Genomic DNA, 22,770 nt, shown 5'->3' with positions numbered 1-22,770 from the left:
TTTAATAATATTTTTAATAATAATATAAATAAATATAAATGATAAAGTACTTGATAAACCATGATAAAAAAATATTGTAAAAATATTAAATGAGAACATGTTTAATATTATACTTTTTTAACATATAACGAAATATCACCCATTATTACTATTAGTTCAAAAGTATTCAATATTTTTTTTGTTTACTCAGTTTGGGTCATTTGGGAAACAGAATACAGGGCCATTACTATTATAATTTGACCAGCATCCAGATGGTCCACACTGTTACAATGGTTGCAGAAAAATGCCATTTTTAAGACATTTTACTTCAAATGAAATGTAAATATTAATGATATTTTGTACCTGTATACAAGATGGCTGTACATACTGCAGTGTTGCTTCCATGATGGCTCCATTCAGACATGTCAAAATGATTAAAAGCAAAACAGTCTCACCAAAAGGTACATAAGTAGTATCTTCATTAGCAGATGGAGTCTTGCCGGTTGTCATGGACTTCATTCGCGACCTTGAAAACCTTGTAAACGGATGTTTTCAAGTTCAAGAATGAACTCTTTGTCATGATGATGAAAAGTCAAAGTGCCCCAAAAATATTTTGAGTTATGTTTTGCAGGTTTGTCACAAATGTTGGTGTTTCGGTTATTCAAAAACTTTATTGGTAAGGATGACCCTGGTTAACCGAACCAACCAGAGGTCTACAAGATTAAATCAGTCAGTGCAGAAAAGATTGAAAAGCCTTTTATTTGTAATGATCAAATTGTCAGCACTTGAAATGTGAATGGCATTTGCACTTTTATTGAAAAAGAAAGCAGTATTTACAGTTCTAACTTTCTAGCATTAATAAATGAACACAGAAATATCAGCTGGACGATAAAACACTGTCAGGAGTAAGGCTTGAATTCCTCCTGGGGCAATACATGCAGTCTTAGATTCTTTCATTACAAAAAACAATAAAAAGCAGATCCAGAATACAACTAGTGGTCAATTCTTGAGTAAGGAAAATGGAAATTGATGGGAAAATGACTTGTGACTTGATCAAATCAGAGGCTGGAAATCCCAAGAGTTTTCATAATGGATGTAGACAACAGGGAAGTCAATAGATGGCAGCAGTGCACCACAAATCAAAGTAAAGAATTAGCGACTCTAAAACAGTCCTTGCCATTCAAGGATTTTCTGACTTCAGATGGAAATACTTTTTTAAAAGTCTATTGTGGTTTTAGAGAAGAGTTCCGTTGCCTTCTGAAGTCTGAGATGTGGACCTACTGAACTTTGACCCCGACATCCTCTCCTGTCTGGCTTTCCTATTAACAAGTTGCATCATATTGTCCCTGAACTTCTCTCCCACGAAGGCATAGAGGAAAGGGTTGATGCAGCTGTGGGACAGAGCCAGGATTTGGGTAAAAACCAAAGCAAAGTTTACGGCTCTCCTGAAAGCACAGTTGAACAATATCACATCAGTCCTCATGAGAGTGTCTATCATCATGGTTAAGTGGTGCGGCGTCCAGCACAGCAGGAACACAATCACCACGGCTATGATGACCTTCATGGCCCGGTGCTTCCGGAAACCACGGGTGCGCAGCAGCCTCTCGATGGTGATGCTGTAGCAGGTTACCATGACAACCAGAGGGAGCAAGAAGCCAAAAATGTGACGGAACCCGCGAGTGGCGTTCCTCCATGAGGTGGCGCTGCCGATGTCAAAGGTCTCGCTGCAAGTCAACTTGGAGGCGTCTTTGAAAAGCGCGGGCAGAGCGAGGGCCCAACCAAGGGCCCACACTGCGGCACACAGGAGCCGGCTGCACTTCCTCTGGTGACTCCGGAGGTTCCCGCTGGCGTGCACGATCACAAGGTAGCGATCGATGCTAATACAGGCCAGGAAGATGATGCTGGTGTAGAAGTTTGCCTCCGTGACGAGGCTGAGGAACTTGCACATGAAGTCCCCAAAGATCCATCCTTTAATCAGTTCAACAGCCATGAACGGGATGGTTAGGGCCAACAGACCGTCTGCTATTGTCAGGTGAAACAAGTACGCATCCGATGGAGTGAGTGCCTTTCTGCTGGTGCTGATCACCCAGCCCACCAACAGGTTCCCTGGTACAGCCAGTAAAAAGATGGCTATGAGGATGACACACAGGGTCAAAGCTGTTGTAGGAGGCAGTGGTTCCTTCTCGCATGATAACGTCGTTGGATCCACAATGTAGGGCGTTTCATTCTCATAACTGGTGAAGTTATCTTCCTCATAGCTATAGATGTACGACATGACTATGGATGAAAAATAGATTGATACTGGTACGTTATCAAAGCAGTACAAAAACATTACGGTTTTAAGCTGAAATTATCCTGCAAAATTACACTTAAAAAACTGCAGCAAGAGGATGCATGATATTATTTTTTCGAGCTTTAAAAATTACAAACAGTGATTTCCCACAATTTGAGGGTAGCAAAATTGCGTTGTGCAGCTTTAAAGTGAGCCTTAGTAACTCTTGCTAAACAGCAACTACTGTGACCACAAGCGACATGGAGAGAAACAATAGCACAATTAGAGCCATGATGAGCAACTAGTCATACGACCAAAACCAAAACCCCTGAGTCTATTAACTTAAGAGAAGGCGTTTTTATTATCTAACAATTTAACTTTTAATTTATACCAAGAAGATTGGGTTATTCTGTTTTTCAAAAGTTAAATAGCCTTCTTTTAATACACACATATTTTCCATAGTTTCCACCTATGAGAATAAACTAGTTCAGACGCTCACCTTCTCGCTTTGCCATAGCTGCTTTTCAGGATGACAACAGCACAACACCCAAATGAGACTGTGCCAATGAGAATCCCTTTAAGAGGGTAACAATAGTTGTTATTTATGGAGAGTTGACCCAATGTCCTGTTTCCTTACTCAATATGTTGCTGCACGTGCAATATGTTGCTGCATCAAATGTTTTTACTGCAATACAACAAACGGCATTTTGACATGTCGCGGTAGAAAAAGCACAATTGTAAATAACATAATAGATGCTGACTGATGGATTTAAAAATATATATAAGTTAGGTCTGTTTATTAATCAATTAGACTGATAGGAATACATAGTTATCCTACCAACGCTGATTGCAAAAACAGGAAATAAACACCCATGAAATGAAACCTGAGATAAAAATATTTTGAGGCCAAAACTTAAATCAACAAGGATAAAACAACAACAAGGGGTTCAAAAAGCTGTGAACCCCTCGTTTACATAGTCATACTTTCAGAAACAGAACTTAAATTGGTCCCATTTTATTACAACATTGTTTCTCCCAAACTCTCTCTCAACACAACCATAACACTTGGTATGTCGACAAAATTATGATATTTTCTTCCAAAATAAAGCTCCTAACCTTAGAAAAAAAGAAACATCTGTAAAAAAAAGTAAACCGCAGAAAAAATCCTTTATGGACTCAGATGTTGTAAGCTGATTGATCTTTATCTTAGAAACAACTAAAACAGATAGCCAGATAACATGTGATGGAACCCTGTTGCAAGTATTGGGTAACCAGGGGTGTGTGGAAAGGTATTTTACAAATCAGAACGTCAGGATGTCAGTGTGAGACTTTCTGGAAATGAAATATTTTGTTCTCACTCTTCCTGTTGCAAAAGTCCGGCATAATTTCCCCACGCTGTGTAAACAGTCAAATAATAATCAGTTACAAGGTAGACTGTTTTGTTGAGATTGTTGTTATTGTCGTTGGTTTGTTGAGCATCAGTGAGCATGCAGAGAAAAATGATAAACACCCATCGGTAATGACAGGGGATAAAGCTAATAGAAGCTGAACCTTCTCATCCCCCTTATCTTTGAGAAAAGCTAAATGTGTATCCAGACACAAAGGTGTCTCCTCTTCCTCCCCTTTGTCTCCATAAATCACCTCGTTCAGGTTCTAAGAACTGCGATGCACAATAATCAACATAGCGACGTGTTGTCTCACTGTTGTCGTCCCTACAGCTGTCACACTACTTAGACATTAATACAAATAACAATGACTGAAAAAGGGCAGAAAAAGACTAGAAGCCAAAGTAAATATCAGTGATTTTTTTTTAGACATCTCTTCTTACAGTTTTTGCTGTTTTGTAAAAAAAAAAAGTTGGACAATAAGATTGAAACTTGGCACAGCCATGACTTCAATGGTTGTGTGTGCGTGCATGTGTTTGTGTGTCCATGTGTGTGTGTACTTCTATGGAAATGTTTGACTGACAATGAAGAGGAAATATTTTCTCGTACCTTGAAGTGCCGTAAACATTGAAGGCAATTTTATCGTCTTATCAACATGTTTGTGTCTAAAGCTACACTGGGATGATTCCTGCAAAACTATAAAACAGGAATCCCTTTAAAATTCCCAGCTATGCTTGGAATTTAGTTTATATTGGGAGTGTTGCAGTATCCATGCGTTTTTCTAAAAGATAACACTTTTTATGAGTTTTTTATTTAACAAGGGTCTGCCTTTTGGACAGTATACTGCTGTCACCACCCTGATGTCCTCTCAGCTGCTTGTTTTCTATAATCATTTTGGATATAAATAGGTAATATATATATTTAAAAAAAATAATAACAATACTCCAATACAAGTACAAGTCCTGCATTCAGAATTTTCCTTAGGTAAAAGTACAAAATCAGCTACTTCAAGTACTTGTTCATCAGGAATTCCACCTGCAACTTATATATTATCATAAATACCATTATTAAATTGTTAATACTCATGCATGAATGTACAGTACAAGTATCATTTTACTGTTGCAGCTGGTGCAGGTGACGCTTGTTTTAACTACTTTCAGTTAGTTAGTTTAGTCCAATGGCTTGTATCTAATCAAATAATTTTTTGTGATATATTGGATAATTTTACCTCTTTACAGTTATGTAAATGAAACCATATGAGTTCAGATTGGAAATGTCTAAAGTGAAAAATTAACAATTTAGCCTGTTTTTTTATAAGCGGTCACATTATCTCCAAACAGTTAATTGAGTATTTTTTCTTATTTTTTGAAAATTAAAAAGCATACAGTTTGTAGTGCAGTCTTGTTGGCTGCTGTGTTCTAGTGTTACTAATGTGGTTTGGAGTAAAAACATATCAGACTTTAAAATATTAGTTTTGATGAACCCATCAGTTACTGAATGCTGGTTGTGTTTCTGCATTAATGGTTCTTCTTTATTTTTGGACATAAACTACACAGTAGTTCTTTTATAACATTCCTGAACTTCTTCTTTTACAAAACCACTCAACTTAAAGGCGTTGTGACAGCGAGTACGGTCATTACTGGCAGTTATCTTGACATACCTTGTAAATGGACTGAGGCCTATGTTTAAGTTTACCACCCCTCATACTTATCATGTTAAAGGAAACATTATGACTGTGTTGCTTTCTGTCTGGTGAGAACCACAGAGTTATCTATCTGTTTAAGTACATCGAAACCGATTTGGATCGATCAGATCAAATTGCCAAAAAAACAAGTGAATACGGGGCTTCTGGGGTTTCTGGAAATCTCGGGCACCGGGGGGTTGCCCACTCTCTTGTTTGGTAATCAAGACTTGCAGATGTGATATGACTTACTCTTAAAATATCAAAATACAGATATGTAAATGATGCCTAGAGGGTTTATACTGTGTTTATTTCACTGGGGTTTCACAAGAAGAGATGACTGAAATTGCTAATACAATACCAATCCACATAAATACATTTTCAAACACTCCAGAGACTTTTTTTCTCCTTATTTTGCACAATTGCTGCATATTTACTATGTTAGAAAAGAACAATAGCCTGAAACATTTGTCATCTTATTAACCTTAAAACCTTAAAAATATGGGACCATTGTAAAATTAAAGTAGTACACAATAAACTAAACTATATGTATAGGAGGTTCTGTTATTATAAGCTTTATTACACTAACAAAGTGATGTAGATAATATGATTTTTATTTGGTGTACCGTGATAGAGCGTCTCAGTATGGCTTGTATATGTAATAATCTTGATAGCTTCAATTGATACCTGAGCCTTCCACTTAGCACTTATTGTATTCGTATTAGTTTGTTGCACTTATTGTATTCGTATTAGTTTGCTTCTGCACTATACTTTTGCTCTGGTTTATGCTTTTAGATGCTTGTTTAAGAAAGGAGATGCACTTATGACTTCTGGTGACTAGTAGTTCTCTTGAATACCTATGTTGTATACACTTATTGTAAGTCGCTTTGGATAAAAGCGTCTGCTAAATGACTGTAATGTAATGTAATGTAATGTAATGATATGGTGATTAATTATCGTTAATTATGTTTTACATAAGGAATATGTATTCGTTTGTATTGCATACTTTGTATATTTGGACATTTGTTTCACGCAAAACTGATCACAAGTAAGTTTGCCTTCCCCTAAGGTCTTGGCTTTGTGTAGTTTAGATTGCGTTTCTTGGGTAGTTGTTCAGTTTTAATATATATTCTTAGATTGTATTATGATTAACATGTCCCCACAGCTGTCACACTACTTAGAGATTAAGGCTCCACGACACTAAATTGCAGTATTGTTTCCAGCCTCCATCGGGTAACATGGAAGTCCCCAAACGAGAATGGCCTGTTTTTGGTTTCTGGTCACTTTGGTAACCACTGAATGGATCAACAGTAATAAGAGCACTTAGAAAATAAACGCAAAATAACAATGACTGAAAAAGGGCAGAAAAAGACTAGAAGCAAAAGTAAATATCGGTGATTTTTTTTAGACGTCTCTTCTTACAGTTTTTGCTGTTTTGTAAAAAAAAAATGTTGGACAATAAGATTGAAACTTGGCACAGCCATGACTCTTGAATCCATTTATTTTATTTTTTATTAGTTTTTAGCGTTTTATTATTATCATATTTATTATCATGCTGACCAGGCGACCCCCCCATGTGGATATACTGTACATTTAAATCTTTTATTTAATATTATTTTAATTTTCATTGTATAATATGTTGTATTTATTATCTATTTATATGTAGTTGAGCTGCCGAATTTCCCCCTATGGGGATCAATAAAGGAATATAATAATAATAATAATAATAATAATAATAATAATAATAGGCGACCCCCCATGTGGATATACTGTACATTTAAATCTTTTATTTAATATTATTTTAATTTTTATTGTATAATATAGCTGCTGCAACACCCGAATTTCCCCATGGGGATCAATAAAGGAATATAATAATAATAATAATAATAATAATAATAATAATAATAATAATAATAATAATTAGTTAGTTAGTTAGTTTTTAGCATTTTATTATTATTATTATTATCATATTTATTATCATGCTGACCAGGCGACCCCCCCCCCCCCCATGTGGATATACTGTACATTTAAATCTTTTAATATTAATAATAATAATAATAATAATAATAATAATAATAATAATAATAATAATAATAATATTTGATTATTGTGATTGTTTTACTTTCAAAGCACCTTGATATTTCATTAAATATTTTAAACTGTGCTGTATAAATAAAATCCATTATTATTATTATTATTATTATTATTATTATTATTATTATTATTATTATTATTATTATTATTATTATTATTAAGTAAATATCACAGACCCGTTTCTTTCCATTAAATCAGCGTTACGAATTTCAGACAGGCAGCCTCCCGGACCCCTTCCTCCTCCCGGGGTCCTGATTGTGAAATACGCGGAAGTGACAGGCGGAAGCGGTCTGATCTGTCAAGGCAGGGGAGAGGAAGAAAAAAAAGAAAATTGCAGAATTTGACACAAAGAGGTTTAATCCCAAACAAATAGCACCGATCATCCCCTCTCCTTTTTCTTTTTCTCGACACCGGCGATGATCCTGTTAGAAATCAACAACCGTATCATAGAGGAGACGCTGTCGCTGAAGTTTGACGGCGCGTCCAATGGGTGAGGCTAACGATGCTAACGATGCTAACAATGCTAACAATGCTAGCTTCCCCTTTAGCGCTTTTCCTGCAAGATGATGGCTGCACGCAATGGAGCAAAGGAGGGGTTTATTACTGTTTATTACTGTTTACAGCCGTGCATAAGTCAGATATTTAGTCGTGTTTGTGGTTTAAAATGCATAAAGACATATTTAATTATGTTTTATTGGGTGTTTTTGCCCCCGAGCTGGGGTGTGTCTTGCACTGCTTTTGTGGTATGCTTTTTCACAATGAATGATATAGATATCTGTATGTCCAGTCATGAATGTCTATTTATAAACAGCATAGCTATTTAATTAAGTCATTTGTTGACTAAACAGGTCTGTCAGGAGAACAACAAAAAATGCATTTCCGGTGTCCTTTCCCCCCACGTGACTAACCATTAACACAACTCTGGTATTTAAAGTGGGTGTTTCCACGCATTGAAAGCCAAATGTATGCTTTCCACGTAGGACCTCTGTCTCTCTGTCTCTCTCTCTCTCTGTCTCTGTCTCTCTCTCTCTGTGTCTCTCTCTCTGTCTCTGTCTTTCTGTCTTTCTCTGTCTCTCTTTCTCTATCTCTCTATCTCTCTCTCTGTGTCTCTCTCTCTGTCTTTCTCTCTCTCTCTCTGTCTCTGTCTTTCTCTCTCTCTGTCTTTCTCTCTCTCTCTCTCTGTCTCTCTATCTCTCTATCTCTCTCCCTGTGTCTCTCTCTCTGTCTTTCTCTCTCTCTCTGTCTCTCTCTCTCTGTCTCTCTCTCTCTCTGTCTCTCTATCTCTATCTCTCTGTCTCTCTCTCTGTGTCTCTCTCTCTCTGTCTCTCTATCTCTATCTCTCTATCTCTCTCTCTGTGTCTCTCTCTATCTCTATCTCTCTGTCTCTCTCTCTCTGTCTCTCTGTCTCTCTCTCTCCCCCCCAGCTTCCGCATTCCTGAAGTCAAGCTGAGTCAAGTCCGAGCTCTGTGCAGCTTCTTGGAGCATCCAGCTTTAAAAACATATCCATGCATTACGTATTCTAGTTATATACCCTAGCTGGTTTTGAAAAAAACCCAAAAAAAGAAGATATTGTGCAATCCAGACTGTTTTAGTTTGAAATCAGAGCATAAAGACTAAATAAATAGTGACTCTGCCTGCAAGAATCGTATCACTACGTCCATTAAAGGCTCATTAAATAATTAAGAGTGCCCATCCTACTTTTCCTGAAGCCTAGTGTTATTATATTCGTATTAGTCTGTTGCAATTATTGTTGTTTTCGTAGTAATTTGCCTCTGCACTATACTTTTGCTCTGGTTTATGCTTTAAGATGCTTGTTTAAGAAAGGAGATGCACTTATGACTTCTGGTGACTAGTAGTTCTCTTGAATACCTATGTTGAATACACTTCCTGTAAGTCGCTTTGGATAAAAGCGTCTGCTAAATGACTGTAATGTAATGTAAATGTAATGGAAGCAGCAAATCTTCATAATAGAGAATCTGTAACGAGGAACTCATCATGTGATTGCGATAAATTACATTACATGATGTCAGCACCCAAATGTGTTATTTTGCTGTTAAAATGGGGGACAGTTTGGATTATATTGAACACAGTCCGAGCCGTACAGTATTTTCGAAATGATATGTGACTTAACGATTTATGATTGTATTTACTTTATGCGTCATACGTCTCCTAATTTGATTTTTCTCCCTGCAGAACCAAACCAGAGGCCGTAGATGTGACGTTTGCAGGTGAGATTATGTTGCATCTTGTCTAACTACAGCTTTACACTGTATGCGTTGTCTTTGAAAGTCCTTGTTTAGATCCGACCACACAATTCTTTAACAGCTTGGTTGTGGCCAAGTGTAAAGACATTCAAATAAAACCAAACCTTTTCTACTACTACTACATTGCTAGAGTAGAATTTTCCATCTGCTGAGTCTTGATATGTGTAAAGCTTTAATGCTATTGCTGGAGGATATTCCAATTATGCAATCAACCTGTTACGCATTCTCAGCCTTGCCAGTAATCGCTGCTAGAAGACACCAAGTGTTACATCTCACATGTGAAATTCTCTGAAATATTCTAATATATCGCAATGTATTGAGGTCACTAATTGATAAGGAACAGTTGTCCCAAGTACAAAACGTGTTTGGTGTCAAGTTGCCAGAATGAAAGGGTTAGGAGGTCGCCCCTCATCAGTCACCTGCAGGCTCTAATGTTTAACGTTCACCTCTGCTGCAGATTTCGATGGCGTCTTGTACCACATCTCCAACCCCAATGGGGAAAAGACCAAAGTGATGGTCAGCATCTCCCTGAAGTTCTACAAGGAGCTGCAGGAGCATGGGGCTGACGAGGTACATAACATAACATAACATAACGTAGAAAATGTTCCTCTGTGCCTGCCCAGACAGAAACGGGGCCTCACGAACGCTCAGTTATGTGTGGTTTCAAATTCGTAATACCCATATTCACATCTTTAAACACAAGTTCACATACTGTATAAACACATCTAACATGGACCAGGCTGTCTGTTAGTCCCTGGACAAACCTTTGAGTGGCTGAAATTATGTTTTCATGTTTCATAAACTGAAATGTTCTTGTCTTTTAGGTCGTAATCTTGAGTTTAAAAGTCTTAAAAATGTGTGAATGGTTTTCTCACACTAAAAAATGAATTGGTCACGCAGAGGTCAACAGTTGCTTCATTATATATTTATGATTTTTTAACTGTTGTTTGAACACCGGTCAACTTATGAAATTGCACTGCTGCAACACTAAAACAAAGAACACTGATAAACTGATGATTTCTAACAGGTTTTGGTGTTAATTTTGAACTGATTAAGTTTAAAAAAAAAAAAGCAGTATGAGGTCATGATTGCTATCTGCACACACACACACACACACACACTATCACACACACACACACACACACACACACACACACACACACACACACACACCTCCACCACAAGAGCTCTGTTGCCATGTAAGGAAGAAAGCAGCTGCCTGGGCTTCTGGTAGAAACAGGAAGTGAGTTGTGTGACTCACCCCGGGCGAGGAAATGCTTACTGAGAGCAGCAGCCACCGTGTGTGAATGTCTTGGCTGCCGTCCAGCATCTTCCCTCCTTGTTGCCTAAAACTGAAGAGCAGAGGGATAAGTGAATGGTTCAGTTAATCAGCCTGTGAAAAGTCTTTTTAGAAAGCAGTCGGGGGGAGGAGGAGGAGGAGGAGGAGGGGGGCTCCTTTTATTCTCACACATTCTAATCTCTTCCTCATTTTACCGGTTTAGTTTTGCTGCTCAGATTAAAATAAGACAGAACATAGCATACTACGCTCTGTCTTTTGTTGACCTTTGGTGGTTAGTTATTGCCAAACCTTAGTTTTGATTTGCATATTCCTGCGAAGTCTACTTCATTCCACAACGACAGGTATCCATTACAGAGGAGGCCCCCGTGTTGTTAAATCACCAACCTCCTTCCTGCTGCGCTACATAGTGTTCCTATTGTTCTTTCTCTGCTTTTTTATTAGTTTTGAAACTCCTGCCAGTTTCTTGTCTCTTCGAACTACCTGAGAATTCCCACAGGCAATGACAATGACTTCTTACGTGATAATCTGATTTTTAAAAACACATTTACAGTGTTTTGCATTACATAACATTTCCTTTCCTGTGAACTAAGATTTTGCTCTTGACCTTCATATTCTTTTTTTCTTTTGCCTTTGTGTAGTGGTTTTTCTGTATGTCTGTGTTTTAGAGAAGTGAGATAAAAAAAATAAAAGGTTGTTTTTAATTTCAGCTGCTCAAGAGGATCTATGGGAATTTCCTGGTTTCAACAGAGTCTGGTAAGCTCTCATTAAGTTACTGATTGCATGAGATTGATAGGCGGCTAACTCCCACACAGCCACTTTGTTCCTCATTTCTACATCTTTTTTTTTCTTCCGGTATTTGTTTGTTTGTGGTCGCTCAATTTCTCCTTTTAATATAAAAATTAAAAGTAATGGCTAACAATGAGACATTACTCGCTGTAGATTTTGTACAATCTGTAATCCTAATCGCTCCGTTTCTGATCCGGTTTTCCTCCCAGGCTACAACGTGTCCCTCCTCTACGATCTGGACGCGCTACCGGCCAATAAAGACGAGGTCGTCCACCAGGCGGGGATGCTGAAGAGGAACTGTTTCGCCTCAGTGTTTGAAAAGTACTTCAAGTTCCAGGAAGAGGGCAAAGAGGGCGAGGAGAGGGCCGTGGTCCACTACAGAGAGGATGAGTCCATGTAAATGCAAATTTAGATATTTATTTAACTGAGATGTGACCGTGTGGATTGAATTGTTGGCTAATAAAATGAAAACAGGTTGATTATAAGACCGCCACGTATGATGTTACAGAGCTAAAAAGAATATTTGCAGTCCCTTGGATTGACAAATTCTTTAGTTTATGTACTATCTCATTTTTAAACCTCCGACATTTTTTTTCCTTCCTCTCAGGTATCTGGAGGCCAAGAAAGACAGAGTGACAGTTGTTTTCAGCACAGTGTTCAAAGACGACGACGACGTCATCATCGGCAAAGTTTTCATGCAGGTGTGTGAGGCCATCTGTACATGAAGTTACTGAGGGAAATTTAGAGAGGTTATACGAGACTGCAGCAAGGTAGTCCACAAGCCGCTGGCAAAATGGCAGTTACACAGAATTAAAAACCCAGTATTCAGTCAGTGGATTCAGCTAAACACAAAAGAGATATTCATTCTAGTGTCTCTTGTTACCGAAGCACAATACAACAACAACAAAAAAACGCAAGGCTGAAAATGACCATCTTTGAATAATGTGTGACTCCCAAGCTTTTTCTGTTTTCCCTGTTTGGCGTGCATCACCCGAATGGAGCACTAATATGTTGGAATTGGGGGCAATAATGTGGGAAAGAAGGCAGCTAATGTTATGTAGCATAGCACTCTCAGTATTAGCTGAAACGCTATTTATTTATATTTCATTTCGGTTAGCTACAAAGCCTAGCTGACCTTCTAGGATCACATTAGCTCCAGCAACCTGTAGCTAACTAAATTAGCGAAATAGCTAACAAGCTAATCTTAAGAGCTGTACAGATTTAATTCTTTGCTGTTGGAATAACATTTTTCCTTTTTAATTTTTGGAAGGGATGGATGTTAAACCAGGCATGGAAGTAATGGAGTGTTTCTGTCCACTGACTTGTTCTGTGTGTAGGAGTTCAAGGAGGGTCGGCGAGCCAGCCACACAGCCCCCCAGGTGCTGTTCAGCCACAGGGAGCCGCCACTGGAGCTGAAGGACACCGACGCTGCTGTCGGGGACAACATTGGATACATCACCTTTGGTCAGTACAAAAGCAATCGGCTTGAAGATCAACTACTGTAATTATTTGACTAATCTGTAAATCTGATACTGGTATCTTTACACTGATTTTTTTTAAAAAATCTTTTTTCAGTCCTGTTCCCACGTCACACCAATACCAATGCCAGAGACAACACCATCAACCTCATCCACACCTTCAGGGACTACCTGCACTACCACATAAAGTGCTCCAAGGTCAGTTCAACTTAACCACGACCAAAGAAATCAGAGACATTCTCCAGCAAGTTTTCCTTTCAAGGATTTAAAAACATGTATATTCTGTCAGGTTGTTTTTTTTTTTTTTTTTAATCTTTGAGACTCTTTGGAGCAGAGTGCACATCGATGTTACCGAAAACATAATCTTTTGGGAACCTTTTCATTAAGCTCTGACGTAAAATTAGGCCCTTTTAGATAATTATTGTTGTATTTTCTTGCTGTTTCTTGGCTCTAAATTTGTGATTATCTCGTGCAAGTACTGTAATCATTATGTTTGGACAGATAATCAGTAAACTGTAGTGATACTTTAAGGCTTGATGCTGATAACACGATACATGACACGATAAATCAAGTTTGAGGCTCCCTCTCCACAATAGAAAGCGCCGCCACAGGTGAGATCAAACAAGGGCCCTTCCTGACGAGAACCTTCCCTTTGAGCTCTTATCGACTCTAAACACGTTTTTCAAAGGAAATTGTCAGACGGCATGCATTTCAGAGGCATGTTTCATGCTGTTGTGTTATTTTGAAAACACCTGGTGTTCAGGGTGCAGGTAATGGAATTTGAAATTGGATGTTTTTGCCCCCAGACAGCAGGGAGTCTGCGCGGGTAACATCACGGATAGATAAAGGGATAGTAACTTGTGGTTCCACACCGTCAAAACCACCGCTGTCGCACGTGACAAAACATGTTTTTCATCCTATTTTTCACAAAAGAAAAAATTCTGTATGTGCATCTCTATAGATAGATAAAGAAACTTTGTCGACACTTGTTTGTGTGATGAGAATCTCCTCATATGTGATCGTTTTTCTTCCGAAGGCCTACATTCACACACGCATGAGGGCCAAGACGTCAGACTTCCTCAAGGTGCTGAACCGCGCTCGACCCGACGCCGAGAAGAAGGAGATGAAGACCATGTCGTACGTAGTCACGATTCTTTCTTTGTGGTGGTTTTTTTTGAGGCCATGAATCAAATTTGGGAATTTTAATCCTATTTCTTATTTTCTTTCATTTAATTTTACCACTCCTTCATTTCCCATCTGTAAGTTTGTGTGTTTTTGAGGTGTGTGACTGTATGCCAACACAGTTTTTACAGTGCTTGAAGTGAGTGAGGGAGGAATTTTTACAGCTCTCTGCTTTTCTAAAACCTGAAATCAGTTGCACAGACACAGTTTATTAGCCCTGCATCTTTTGAAATAATTGGGAAATACAAACTCGGAGCAAAGAGAGTCTTTGTTCTGTGGTTAACGTGTAACTGAAACAATCAGGAAGCCCCCATAGCCGTCATGTTTGTGAGTTTCGAAGAGGGAGAAACGTTTCATATGGATTCTGTGTTTGAAGATATAAAAATATGTCATCGGCTAAGAAACGTTCAGGAATATAGAACCGAAACTGGAAGTGTCAATCACTTATTGTTAAATAAGTTTGCAGACTTAAATTATAACACAATTCCGTGAGAGTTATATGTTTGACTATAAAGTTTATTGCCAAGTCCATCGATGAAAGTAATTTTATAGTGGCTCTGATGGCGCTGGCAACCAGAAGACAAGAGAAGAGGAGGATTATATGTTGCAACATTCAGTTCTGTTAGCTGTTTCAACCAAAACATTGCCCAAAAAGCCAAATTATTCCCCTAAAAAAAAAATCATTTTAGATGTAGTTAAAGCAGCTAACACAGTTGTATGTTGCAACAAACTATGATTCCTCTTTAAGGGGTTGAAGTCTGAGTGGAGTACCAGGGAAGATGATAACCTGTTTGGTGTTATGTCCTATTGTGTGGCGCCTAAGAAGTGTCTTTGTTTGATTTTTCAGTGGAAAAACATTCTCCCGCTGAGGCCCGCCCCACCAACACGACCAGAGTAATCCTAAACCCCGTGGACAAGCCCAAACGCGCTTCACTGAGACGCCACATCGGACAGGACTCTTCTAAATGCCCCCCCCCCCCCCCGCCCAGCCCCCAAACACGTGTCCAGTCCCCCCCCCCCTTTTTTTTTTTTTTTTTAAAATGAATAATAATGTTGGCTCTACTTAGGGAAAGCCATGGCTCAAGATAAACGGAAACATGGGCATTCCCTGCTTTTGCATAGTTAAAGAGAATTATTAGTCCTATATAAATATATATATGAAAAAAAAATTGAAATTTTTGATACGATATCTTTTACTCCATTTGGTACTCTTGCTTGCCCCTCGACCCTCACCATGCAATATCCATCAATTGGATGATTTCAACCCCCCCCCCCCTCTTTCCTCCCTCTGTGCTTTCATGTCGTCTGTACCATTGTCATTTGAAAAAATAAAAGAAATCACTCTTAAAAAAACAAACACTTATGCTATTATTTTCTCCCCACAATTTCATTGCACATAGAATATTTTGTCTCAATTGATTTACTTCGTCATGCTTATTTTCTTTGACAATAATAAGGTTTCATTTAGAAAAGAAATTGCATAAACTAGCCTGTGAATTGGAAATACTCAACTTTGGCATAATGGCTTTCCAATTTGGTTTGAGGACTTTTTAAATATATTTAAATATATTTTAAACTAAAACGTGCCTGAAAAAACAAGGGTGCTAATGACATTAAGGACATTTTAAGTTTCCACCTGACAGTGACATTTTGGCAGATTTCTCTAGTAGATATTTGTTTCTTGCTACATTTCTTCATATGGAAGTCATAATCTGTAAATCATAATCTTTTCAGTAGGAGTAGAATTATTATAATTACAGTAAATACACATGCAAATGCATTTATACTTGTAACGTCACTTGGATGTTTCAACCATTGATAGTTTACCTTCTAGTTGTCTTTTTGTCACAATGTTTTTGCTGAAGTATCCCTGATTGAGAATCACTGCACTTTGTGATTATTAAAGTATATTTTATGAAGGTAAATGAGAAGGAAAAACAACATCATGTATCAGAAGAGTAAGTAAATGAAACCCAGCTTGGCGACATCTTTTTTGAATCAAACTTTTATTTAGTGACAACCTCATAGTAACTTCAACAGGTTAGACAGCAACAGAAGGAAAGAATATGATACTTGGCTTAGTGACAGAAAAGCTTTTAAGATCAGGCTTTGGCCTCTTCATTCTCTTTCTTGGGCTTTTCATCTTCATCGGAGGAGGAGGAGGAGGAAGAAGATGAGGAGGAGGAAGAAGAAGATGAGGAGGAGGAAGAAGAAGATGAGGAGGAGGAAGAGGATGAGCCTTTCTTATTTTTGGTCTTGGGTTTTTTCTTTTTGCTTGGTGCAGCTGGAGTTGCTGCGTTGTTGACCTCAGCCTTCATGTTCTTCATGAGGTCTCCTTCCTCCACTTCAGGGGTTTTAGGGGGAGTGGATTTGTCAGAGGGGGATTCTTGCCTCACAGGGGCTTCTTCTCTCACTTCTTCCTGCTGCTTGGGCGCCATTTCGTCAGGCTTTTGCTGATCTGTAAAACAAGATATAAATATGTTTAGCATCCTTTTGGCCCTTCAGCTCTCTTTAAATTTGTGTGTGATCCTACGAGAGAGTCAAGTGAACAGGATAAAGAAATTAGATTTTCCTTTTTTTGCGATTGATCATTTAAAATATGATTCCAGTGTTGTGTTAGAATCGGGTGTGCGATGCATGCAGTTACAGGGTGAAATGTGACAAAAACAGTTGGGTGCAGTTCAGTGACACAACCAGGTTTAAAGGAATGGTTTGACATTTCAAGAAAGACGCTTGGTCTGTTTTCAGACTCAGAATCAGACGAGGAGATGGATATCTTTGAGAGGGGTGTAGAAGAGGTGTCTTCTCTTCTCATTGGTGGCAAGGAAGCAAATAAGCGTCATGTTCAACAGGGGATGCGAGGGTTAGATTTCAAGTTTAACTCTGCACGTACAATAGCGCAATCTGTTGATTTTAAAAGAATAGAAAGGTGTAAACCATATGGCCATTCCATGTTACAAACCTGTTCAGTGAGGAATGTCAACCGTATTTATTACACCTTTCTAGCTCTTTCAAATCGACAGTTGGGAATCAAATTCTGATCATTTTGAATATTTTTTTCTGTGTGAAAGGAGCCAATTAGAAAGCATGTCAGTCAGTAGTTTTCCCAGAACTTTCTTGTCAGCAGAGATAAACTTTTCCATCCGAAAAACAACACGAACATGCTGGGGGCTTTGTGATTCTATTTCAAATAGTTTTGTTTTTTTGTCAGGCCAGATCCAGAACTTACCGCTGGTCAACGCAGCTTCTAAAGAAAACTCCAAGCTGTCGGGAAAGAGGAGGATAAGTATGCTAACGAGTGGGAAACAGGTACACCATGCTTATGTGTGTTTATGCTATCGCATTAAACCTTTAAAAAGAACCAGATGATGATTTTGTTAAATACATTTATCCCTTTCTTTCTGAGAGTTAGACAAGAAGATGCTACAGCTAGCAGATGACTTTCTATCCCAAGTATTATTTCTCCTGGGCAGAGATGTGTCAGAATTTAATTTCAGCCAATAGGATACATCTAAAGCTCTGATGTCATACAACCATCATTTCTGAGCTGCCACGGTCCTCACCTTTCGGGGTCGGCAGTTATGCCTTGCAGCAGCCGCTGGTAGTTATCCATTTCCGCCTCCAGCTTCATCTTCACACACAGCAGGTTCTTGTTGTTTTCCACGTGGCGCTCCACCTGTGCCCTCACCTCCTTCAGCTCCGCCTCCAGGTCCAGTATCCTCTGGTTGACGGGGCCCAGGCTCTGATTGTACTCCATTTTGGATCTACTCAGAGCCTCCTCCAAATTGTGGATCTGAAAGGAAAATGTCAAGTGATTTTTTTAAGCCTCTTTTTGGGGGTCCTGTCCTCTAATGTCTTTTGTAGTTAGATTTTAGACCAAGGAGGCCAGATGTTAAACGGATTGTTTCCTCGTGACTTCTTGGATGCCTTGACCTTTTAAATGTTCATAGTTTGTTTTGTTTTGCAAGAGCAGATCCAGGTGGCAGTGAGACGGATGAAGAGTTTGTCTGGTTTAAAGTAGCGTGTTTACATGGTAATGACAGGGTAGTCAGGTATGCAATTTTATCATTCTGACTGGTGTCTAATGTCACGCAGGAGTTTTGCAAAAGCTGCGGAGTGATTATTTTAAAAACATGGAAAATATTGATGTTTAGGTCTTATGTGTCAAAAAAAGGCGTCTCCAAACTTCTGAACAGACTTGTGTGTGGTTACCTTGCTGTGAAAACCCTGGATCCTAATTTCCAGAGTTTTCCGCTGTTTCAGCAGTTCCTTGAGCTCTGACTTTCCAGAGTTCAAATCCTTGTCATTTTGGGCCTCCACCACCTCGATGTTTTCAAACTGGAGAGGGAAAAATGAGATGAAAATGGTGAGATGAACAGGGGAGATGGACTGAAGAGAGAAAGACTGACTTAAAGATCCTGCAGGTAACGTACCTTGCTCTGGTACCAGTCATCTGTGTCCTTCAGGTTCTTCTTGGCTAGCTTATCGTACTGAAAGCGGATCTTGTTGACAATCTCAGCCAGGTCGGAGTTTTGAGACTCAATCTCCACCTTCACCTCAGAGTCCTTGATCTTCTCACGCAGGACATCCACCTCCTACGAGAGCGGCAGTTACAAGTTTGCCTCAGATTTCACAAGATACAATTTTGTTACACATTCTTGAAGTGTGTTTGTTTTCACGTCTCACCTCTTTGTGTTCCTGCTCGAGACGAGTGACCTCTTCCTTCACCAGATCGATCTCTTTCTTTGTCTGCACGTGGGTCAGCTGGGTTTCCTCAATGGTTTTCTTCAGATCATCCAGTTCTTTCTCTAATTCTTTCTCATTTCTTTTCTCATCGTCCAGCCTGCGTACAAGGAGAGGAACCAAAAAATGATCCACACAAACTACTGGGGAAAAAAATGAATCAAGTTTACTGAACTTAATGTTTAATTTTGGTCTTTTTTTTTTTCCTAAACCAATTTTATTTCCAAAAAAATAAAAAGATTGCATGATATTCACTTTTTCTTGAAGTCTTCATTGGCCAGTTTGGTGTTTTCAATCTGGAGCAGCAGCTTGGCGTTGTCCATGGTGATGTCTTTGATCTAAGAAGATTAATGCATGATGTTTATTACCAGTAATATATATATATATATATATATATACACATTACATTACATTACATTACAGTCATTTAGCAGACGCTTTTATCCAAAGCGACTTACAGGAAGTGTATTCAACATAGGTATTCAAGAGAACTACTAGTCACCAGAAGTCATAAGTGCATCTCCTTTCTTAAACAAGCATCTAAAAGCATAAACCAGAGCAAAAGTATAGTGCAGAGGCAAATTACTACGAAAACAATAATTGCAACAGACTAATACGAATACAATAAGTGCTACAAACTACTACAAATAGGATAAGTGCAGTAAACGAATACGAATTCAATAAGTGCAGCAAACTGATACGAATACAGTGAGTGCAACAACTAATACGAATACAATAATACGTATATATATATATATATATATATATATATATATTTGTGCCCACTGCCATCAGACTGTATAACAATGTCTTCTTTTATACCACAGTCTGGTTTGCTGACACACCTTCTCATTCAATGGTTTTTCATGTTATTTTTTTATTTTTTTCTATAGATTTATTTTGTTGTATACATGTATTTATTGTATGAAGGAACTGTATGGAATGTATAGTATAAACAAATTTATTGTCAACAAAGTTGTATAGTATTGTATTTATTTCTTGTGTAGTTGTAGTTGTATATTGTCTGTGTCTGTGTAGTTGTATAGTAATTTATTGTCTGTGTAGTTGTATAGTATGTGTATTTATTGTCTGTCTGTGTAGTTGAGCTGCTGTACTAGAATTTCCCCCATGGGGATCAATAAAGGAATATAATAAATATATATATATATATATCTCATGAGAATATGCAAATGTATTTTTGGACTAAGAATGAAACCTGATAACCAACCTGCTTCTTGAGATCATCCAGGGGTTTCTCAACCTCATCCCAGTCGCGCCCCTCAGGTGTTTTCCTCTGGGCCAAAACACCATCAATCTCTTTCTCCAGGTCGTCGTTTTCCTTCTCCAGCTGCCTCGCCCTGCCCAGGTAGCCTGACAGCCGGTCGTTCAATCCCCGCAGTGTCTGCTTGTCTCCCTCGGCAGGTGTTGCTTGAGCTCCAGGAGCAGAGTCCCTGTCCGGCTCGTTACGCAGCATATTACGCAGCCCAGCCAGGCTGGCCACAGACACCCTGGAGCCTCTTCCTCCGGCTCCACCGAACATGCTGGCAGCCGTGTTTGAAGACATGATTGCAGGGAGCAGAAGGACAGAGAGACCCGTCTGGATGGAGGTGATGGAGACAGGTAGGTTTTATACCTGGGTTTTTACGCATGCATCCTCCCATGGACAAACTGGTTCCAACTCAAAAATGAAGTATTTCAAGTTTTATTTTTATTTTGCACCTCTCTTGATTGGACGCATGCAGAGTGTTGGGGAGGTGATGGGTGGGCCTTGTCCACCTTAAAAGCAGGTGATCCGGAGGGGATGTAGGCAGTTTATGGGTGTCATCTCTCCTGTTACAAGCTCCGATATGTCTAAGCCAAGAGATTACAGCAGCCAGTCCTACAAGGGCCCGGCCAAAAGCTACAAGATCGACCCGTCGGGCAAATCCAGGGAGAAGGACGACCTGGTCGGACTCAACGACAAGTTCGTCCAGTTGATTGACAAAGTGAGTAAATTACATTTTTTTTTTTTTTTTTTTTTTTCTATAACAGTTTAGCTCCATTAATTAAATGGTCAATTAAGATATTCCCCTCCATACATATTAGGTGAATTATATATATTTTTTATTTTTCAAAAAAGGTCAAAACAAAAAAGTTAGTCTATAACTAAATAAAATAATTTTAATAAATAGTGCAATCTATTATATTTATACAGTACTAGTCAAAAGTTTGGACACACCTTCTCATTCAACTACTTTGAAGAATGTAAAATATAAAACATATTCTGGTTTGTTGAGCATTTGTTTGTTTATCACATAATTCCATATGTGTTCCTTCATAGTTTGGATGTCTTCAATATTAATCTACAATATAGAAAACAATAAAAATAAAAATAAAGAAAAACCATTGAATGAGAAGGTGTGTCCAAACTTTTGACTGGTACTGTATAAAAGAAGACATACATTTATATATAAAATAAGACATACATTTATATATATATAAAATAAGAAGACATACATTTATATATATATAAAATAAGAAGACATACATTATATATACAGTACCAGTCAAAAGTTTGGACACACCTTCTCATTCAACTACTTTGAAGAATGTAAAATATAAAACATATTCTGGGTTTGTTGAGCATTTGTTTGTTTACCACATAATTCCATATGTGTTCCTTCATAGTTTGGATGTCTTCAATATTAATATACAATATAGAAAACAATAAAAATAAAAATAAAGAAAAACCATTGAATGAGAAGGTGTGTCCAAAACTTTTGACTGGTACTGTATAATATATTTAAAATAAACATATAAAGGATAGTGCATTTTTCTCTTTTATTGATGTTATTTTTTAGTGAGCTAAAATATTCGAATTATTTCATTTAATATTTTTGTGCATTTTCTTTTGTTTGTTTTATTTATTTGCCATTTGAACCAACGCAAAATGTCACTATCTGTCGTAAAAGCAGAACAATATTCAGAACTATTTCAAAGAAACTAAAATCATTTGTTGAGGGTATAAAAAAATGTAAAAAAAAATCTGTTTACAATCCTGGAGCATGATTTTAATCAGCCTCCGCCTGCTGTCATTCATTCTGTAACCGGAGGCCATAAAAAAGTGTCTCCCTTTGCTCGCTTCACTGCACGTATACAATGGTGGAGGTACATGTAGGGCGCCACCTTGTGGACAATTATATAAATAAATTAAAGTCTCATATATAAAGACACAGAGTGCAGTTTTTTGGGGCCATTCTTTGCGTTTTTTCCCACAACAGGTTAAAAATACGACTGGGTACATACCTTTTTTCCTCCTCAACTTTCTAGTCCCGTTTGTATCCGCCGTCATGTTTGAAGCTTGTTGTTGTCCATTTCCTCAGAATAAGGAGGCCCTCAGGTGTTAAATGTCAAGCTTTTCTTGATAGCGAATGACGACAGAGACGAACAGCCAATCAAATTGCAGCAGTGCAATTAAAACAGCTGAATTATATCAATAAACCACACTTCTAATCTATCGCCAGCAGGTGGGGCTCTAAACACACATGCTCAAACACAAGGACCACATAATGATAACATGGAAAAGTTAGCATCTAGCTACAGCAGGCCTAAATATTTAGGACATGG

At 38.2% G+C, this 22,770-nt stretch overlaps 3 protein-coding genes across 3 annotated transcripts; 1 reads left to right on the top strand and 2 right to left on the bottom strand.

Annotated features, from left to right (window-relative positions):
• Positions 1 to 719: 719 nt before the first annotated feature.
• On the bottom strand, positions 720 to 2,826 carry LOC129111868 (C-X-C chemokine receptor type 2-like). The gene is made up of 2 exons (XM_054624007.1): positions 2,751 to 2,826; positions 720 to 2,256 (listed from the first exon to the last, which is right to left on the bottom strand). Exons 1-2 carry the CDS (start codon positions 2,764 to 2,766, stop codon positions 1,214 to 1,216), a joined length of 1,059 nt encoding a protein of 352 aa, XP_054479982.1. The 5' UTR covers positions 2,767 to 2,826; the 3' UTR covers positions 720 to 1,213.
• Positions 2,827 to 7,649: 4,823 nt separating this feature from the next.
• On the top strand, positions 7,650 to 15,432 carry arpc2 (actin related protein 2/3 complex, subunit 2). The gene is made up of 10 exons (XM_054623820.1): positions 7,650 to 7,901; positions 9,605 to 9,639; positions 10,133 to 10,245; positions 11,683 to 11,728; positions 11,971 to 12,157; positions 12,369 to 12,462; positions 13,099 to 13,225; positions 13,337 to 13,437; positions 14,276 to 14,376; positions 15,269 to 15,432. The coding sequence occupies exons 1-10, from the start codon at positions 7,828 to 7,830 to the stop codon at positions 15,288 to 15,290; spliced, it is 900 nt and encodes a 299-aa protein (XP_054479795.1). The 5' UTR covers positions 7,650 to 7,827; the 3' UTR covers positions 15,291 to 15,432.
• Positions 15,433 to 16,504: 1,072 nt separating this feature from the next.
• On the bottom strand, positions 16,505 to 22,476 carry LOC129111938 (keratin, type I cytoskeletal 18-like). The gene is made up of 9 exons (XM_054624100.1): positions 22,450 to 22,476; positions 20,393 to 20,761; positions 19,420 to 19,502; positions 19,108 to 19,264; positions 18,855 to 19,016; positions 18,634 to 18,759; positions 17,985 to 18,214; positions 17,651 to 17,685; positions 16,505 to 16,879 (listed from the first exon to the last, which is right to left on the bottom strand). Exons 2-9 carry the CDS (start codon positions 20,726 to 20,728, stop codon positions 16,524 to 16,526), a joined length of 1,485 nt encoding a protein of 494 aa, XP_054480075.1. The 5' UTR covers positions 20,729 to 20,761; positions 22,450 to 22,476; the 3' UTR covers positions 16,505 to 16,523.
• Positions 22,477 to 22,770: the final 294 nt, after the last annotated feature.

Source organism: Anoplopoma fimbria, chromosome 22 (genome assembly GCF_027596085.1).
Source record: "Anoplopoma fimbria isolate UVic2021 breed Golden Eagle Sablefish chromosome 22, Afim_UVic_2022, whole genome shotgun sequence".
NCBI classification, from domain to species: Eukaryota; Metazoa; Chordata; class Actinopteri; order Perciformes; family Anoplopomatidae; genus Anoplopoma; species Anoplopoma fimbria.
This window is presented reverse-complemented; position numbering and strand designations above follow the sequence as displayed.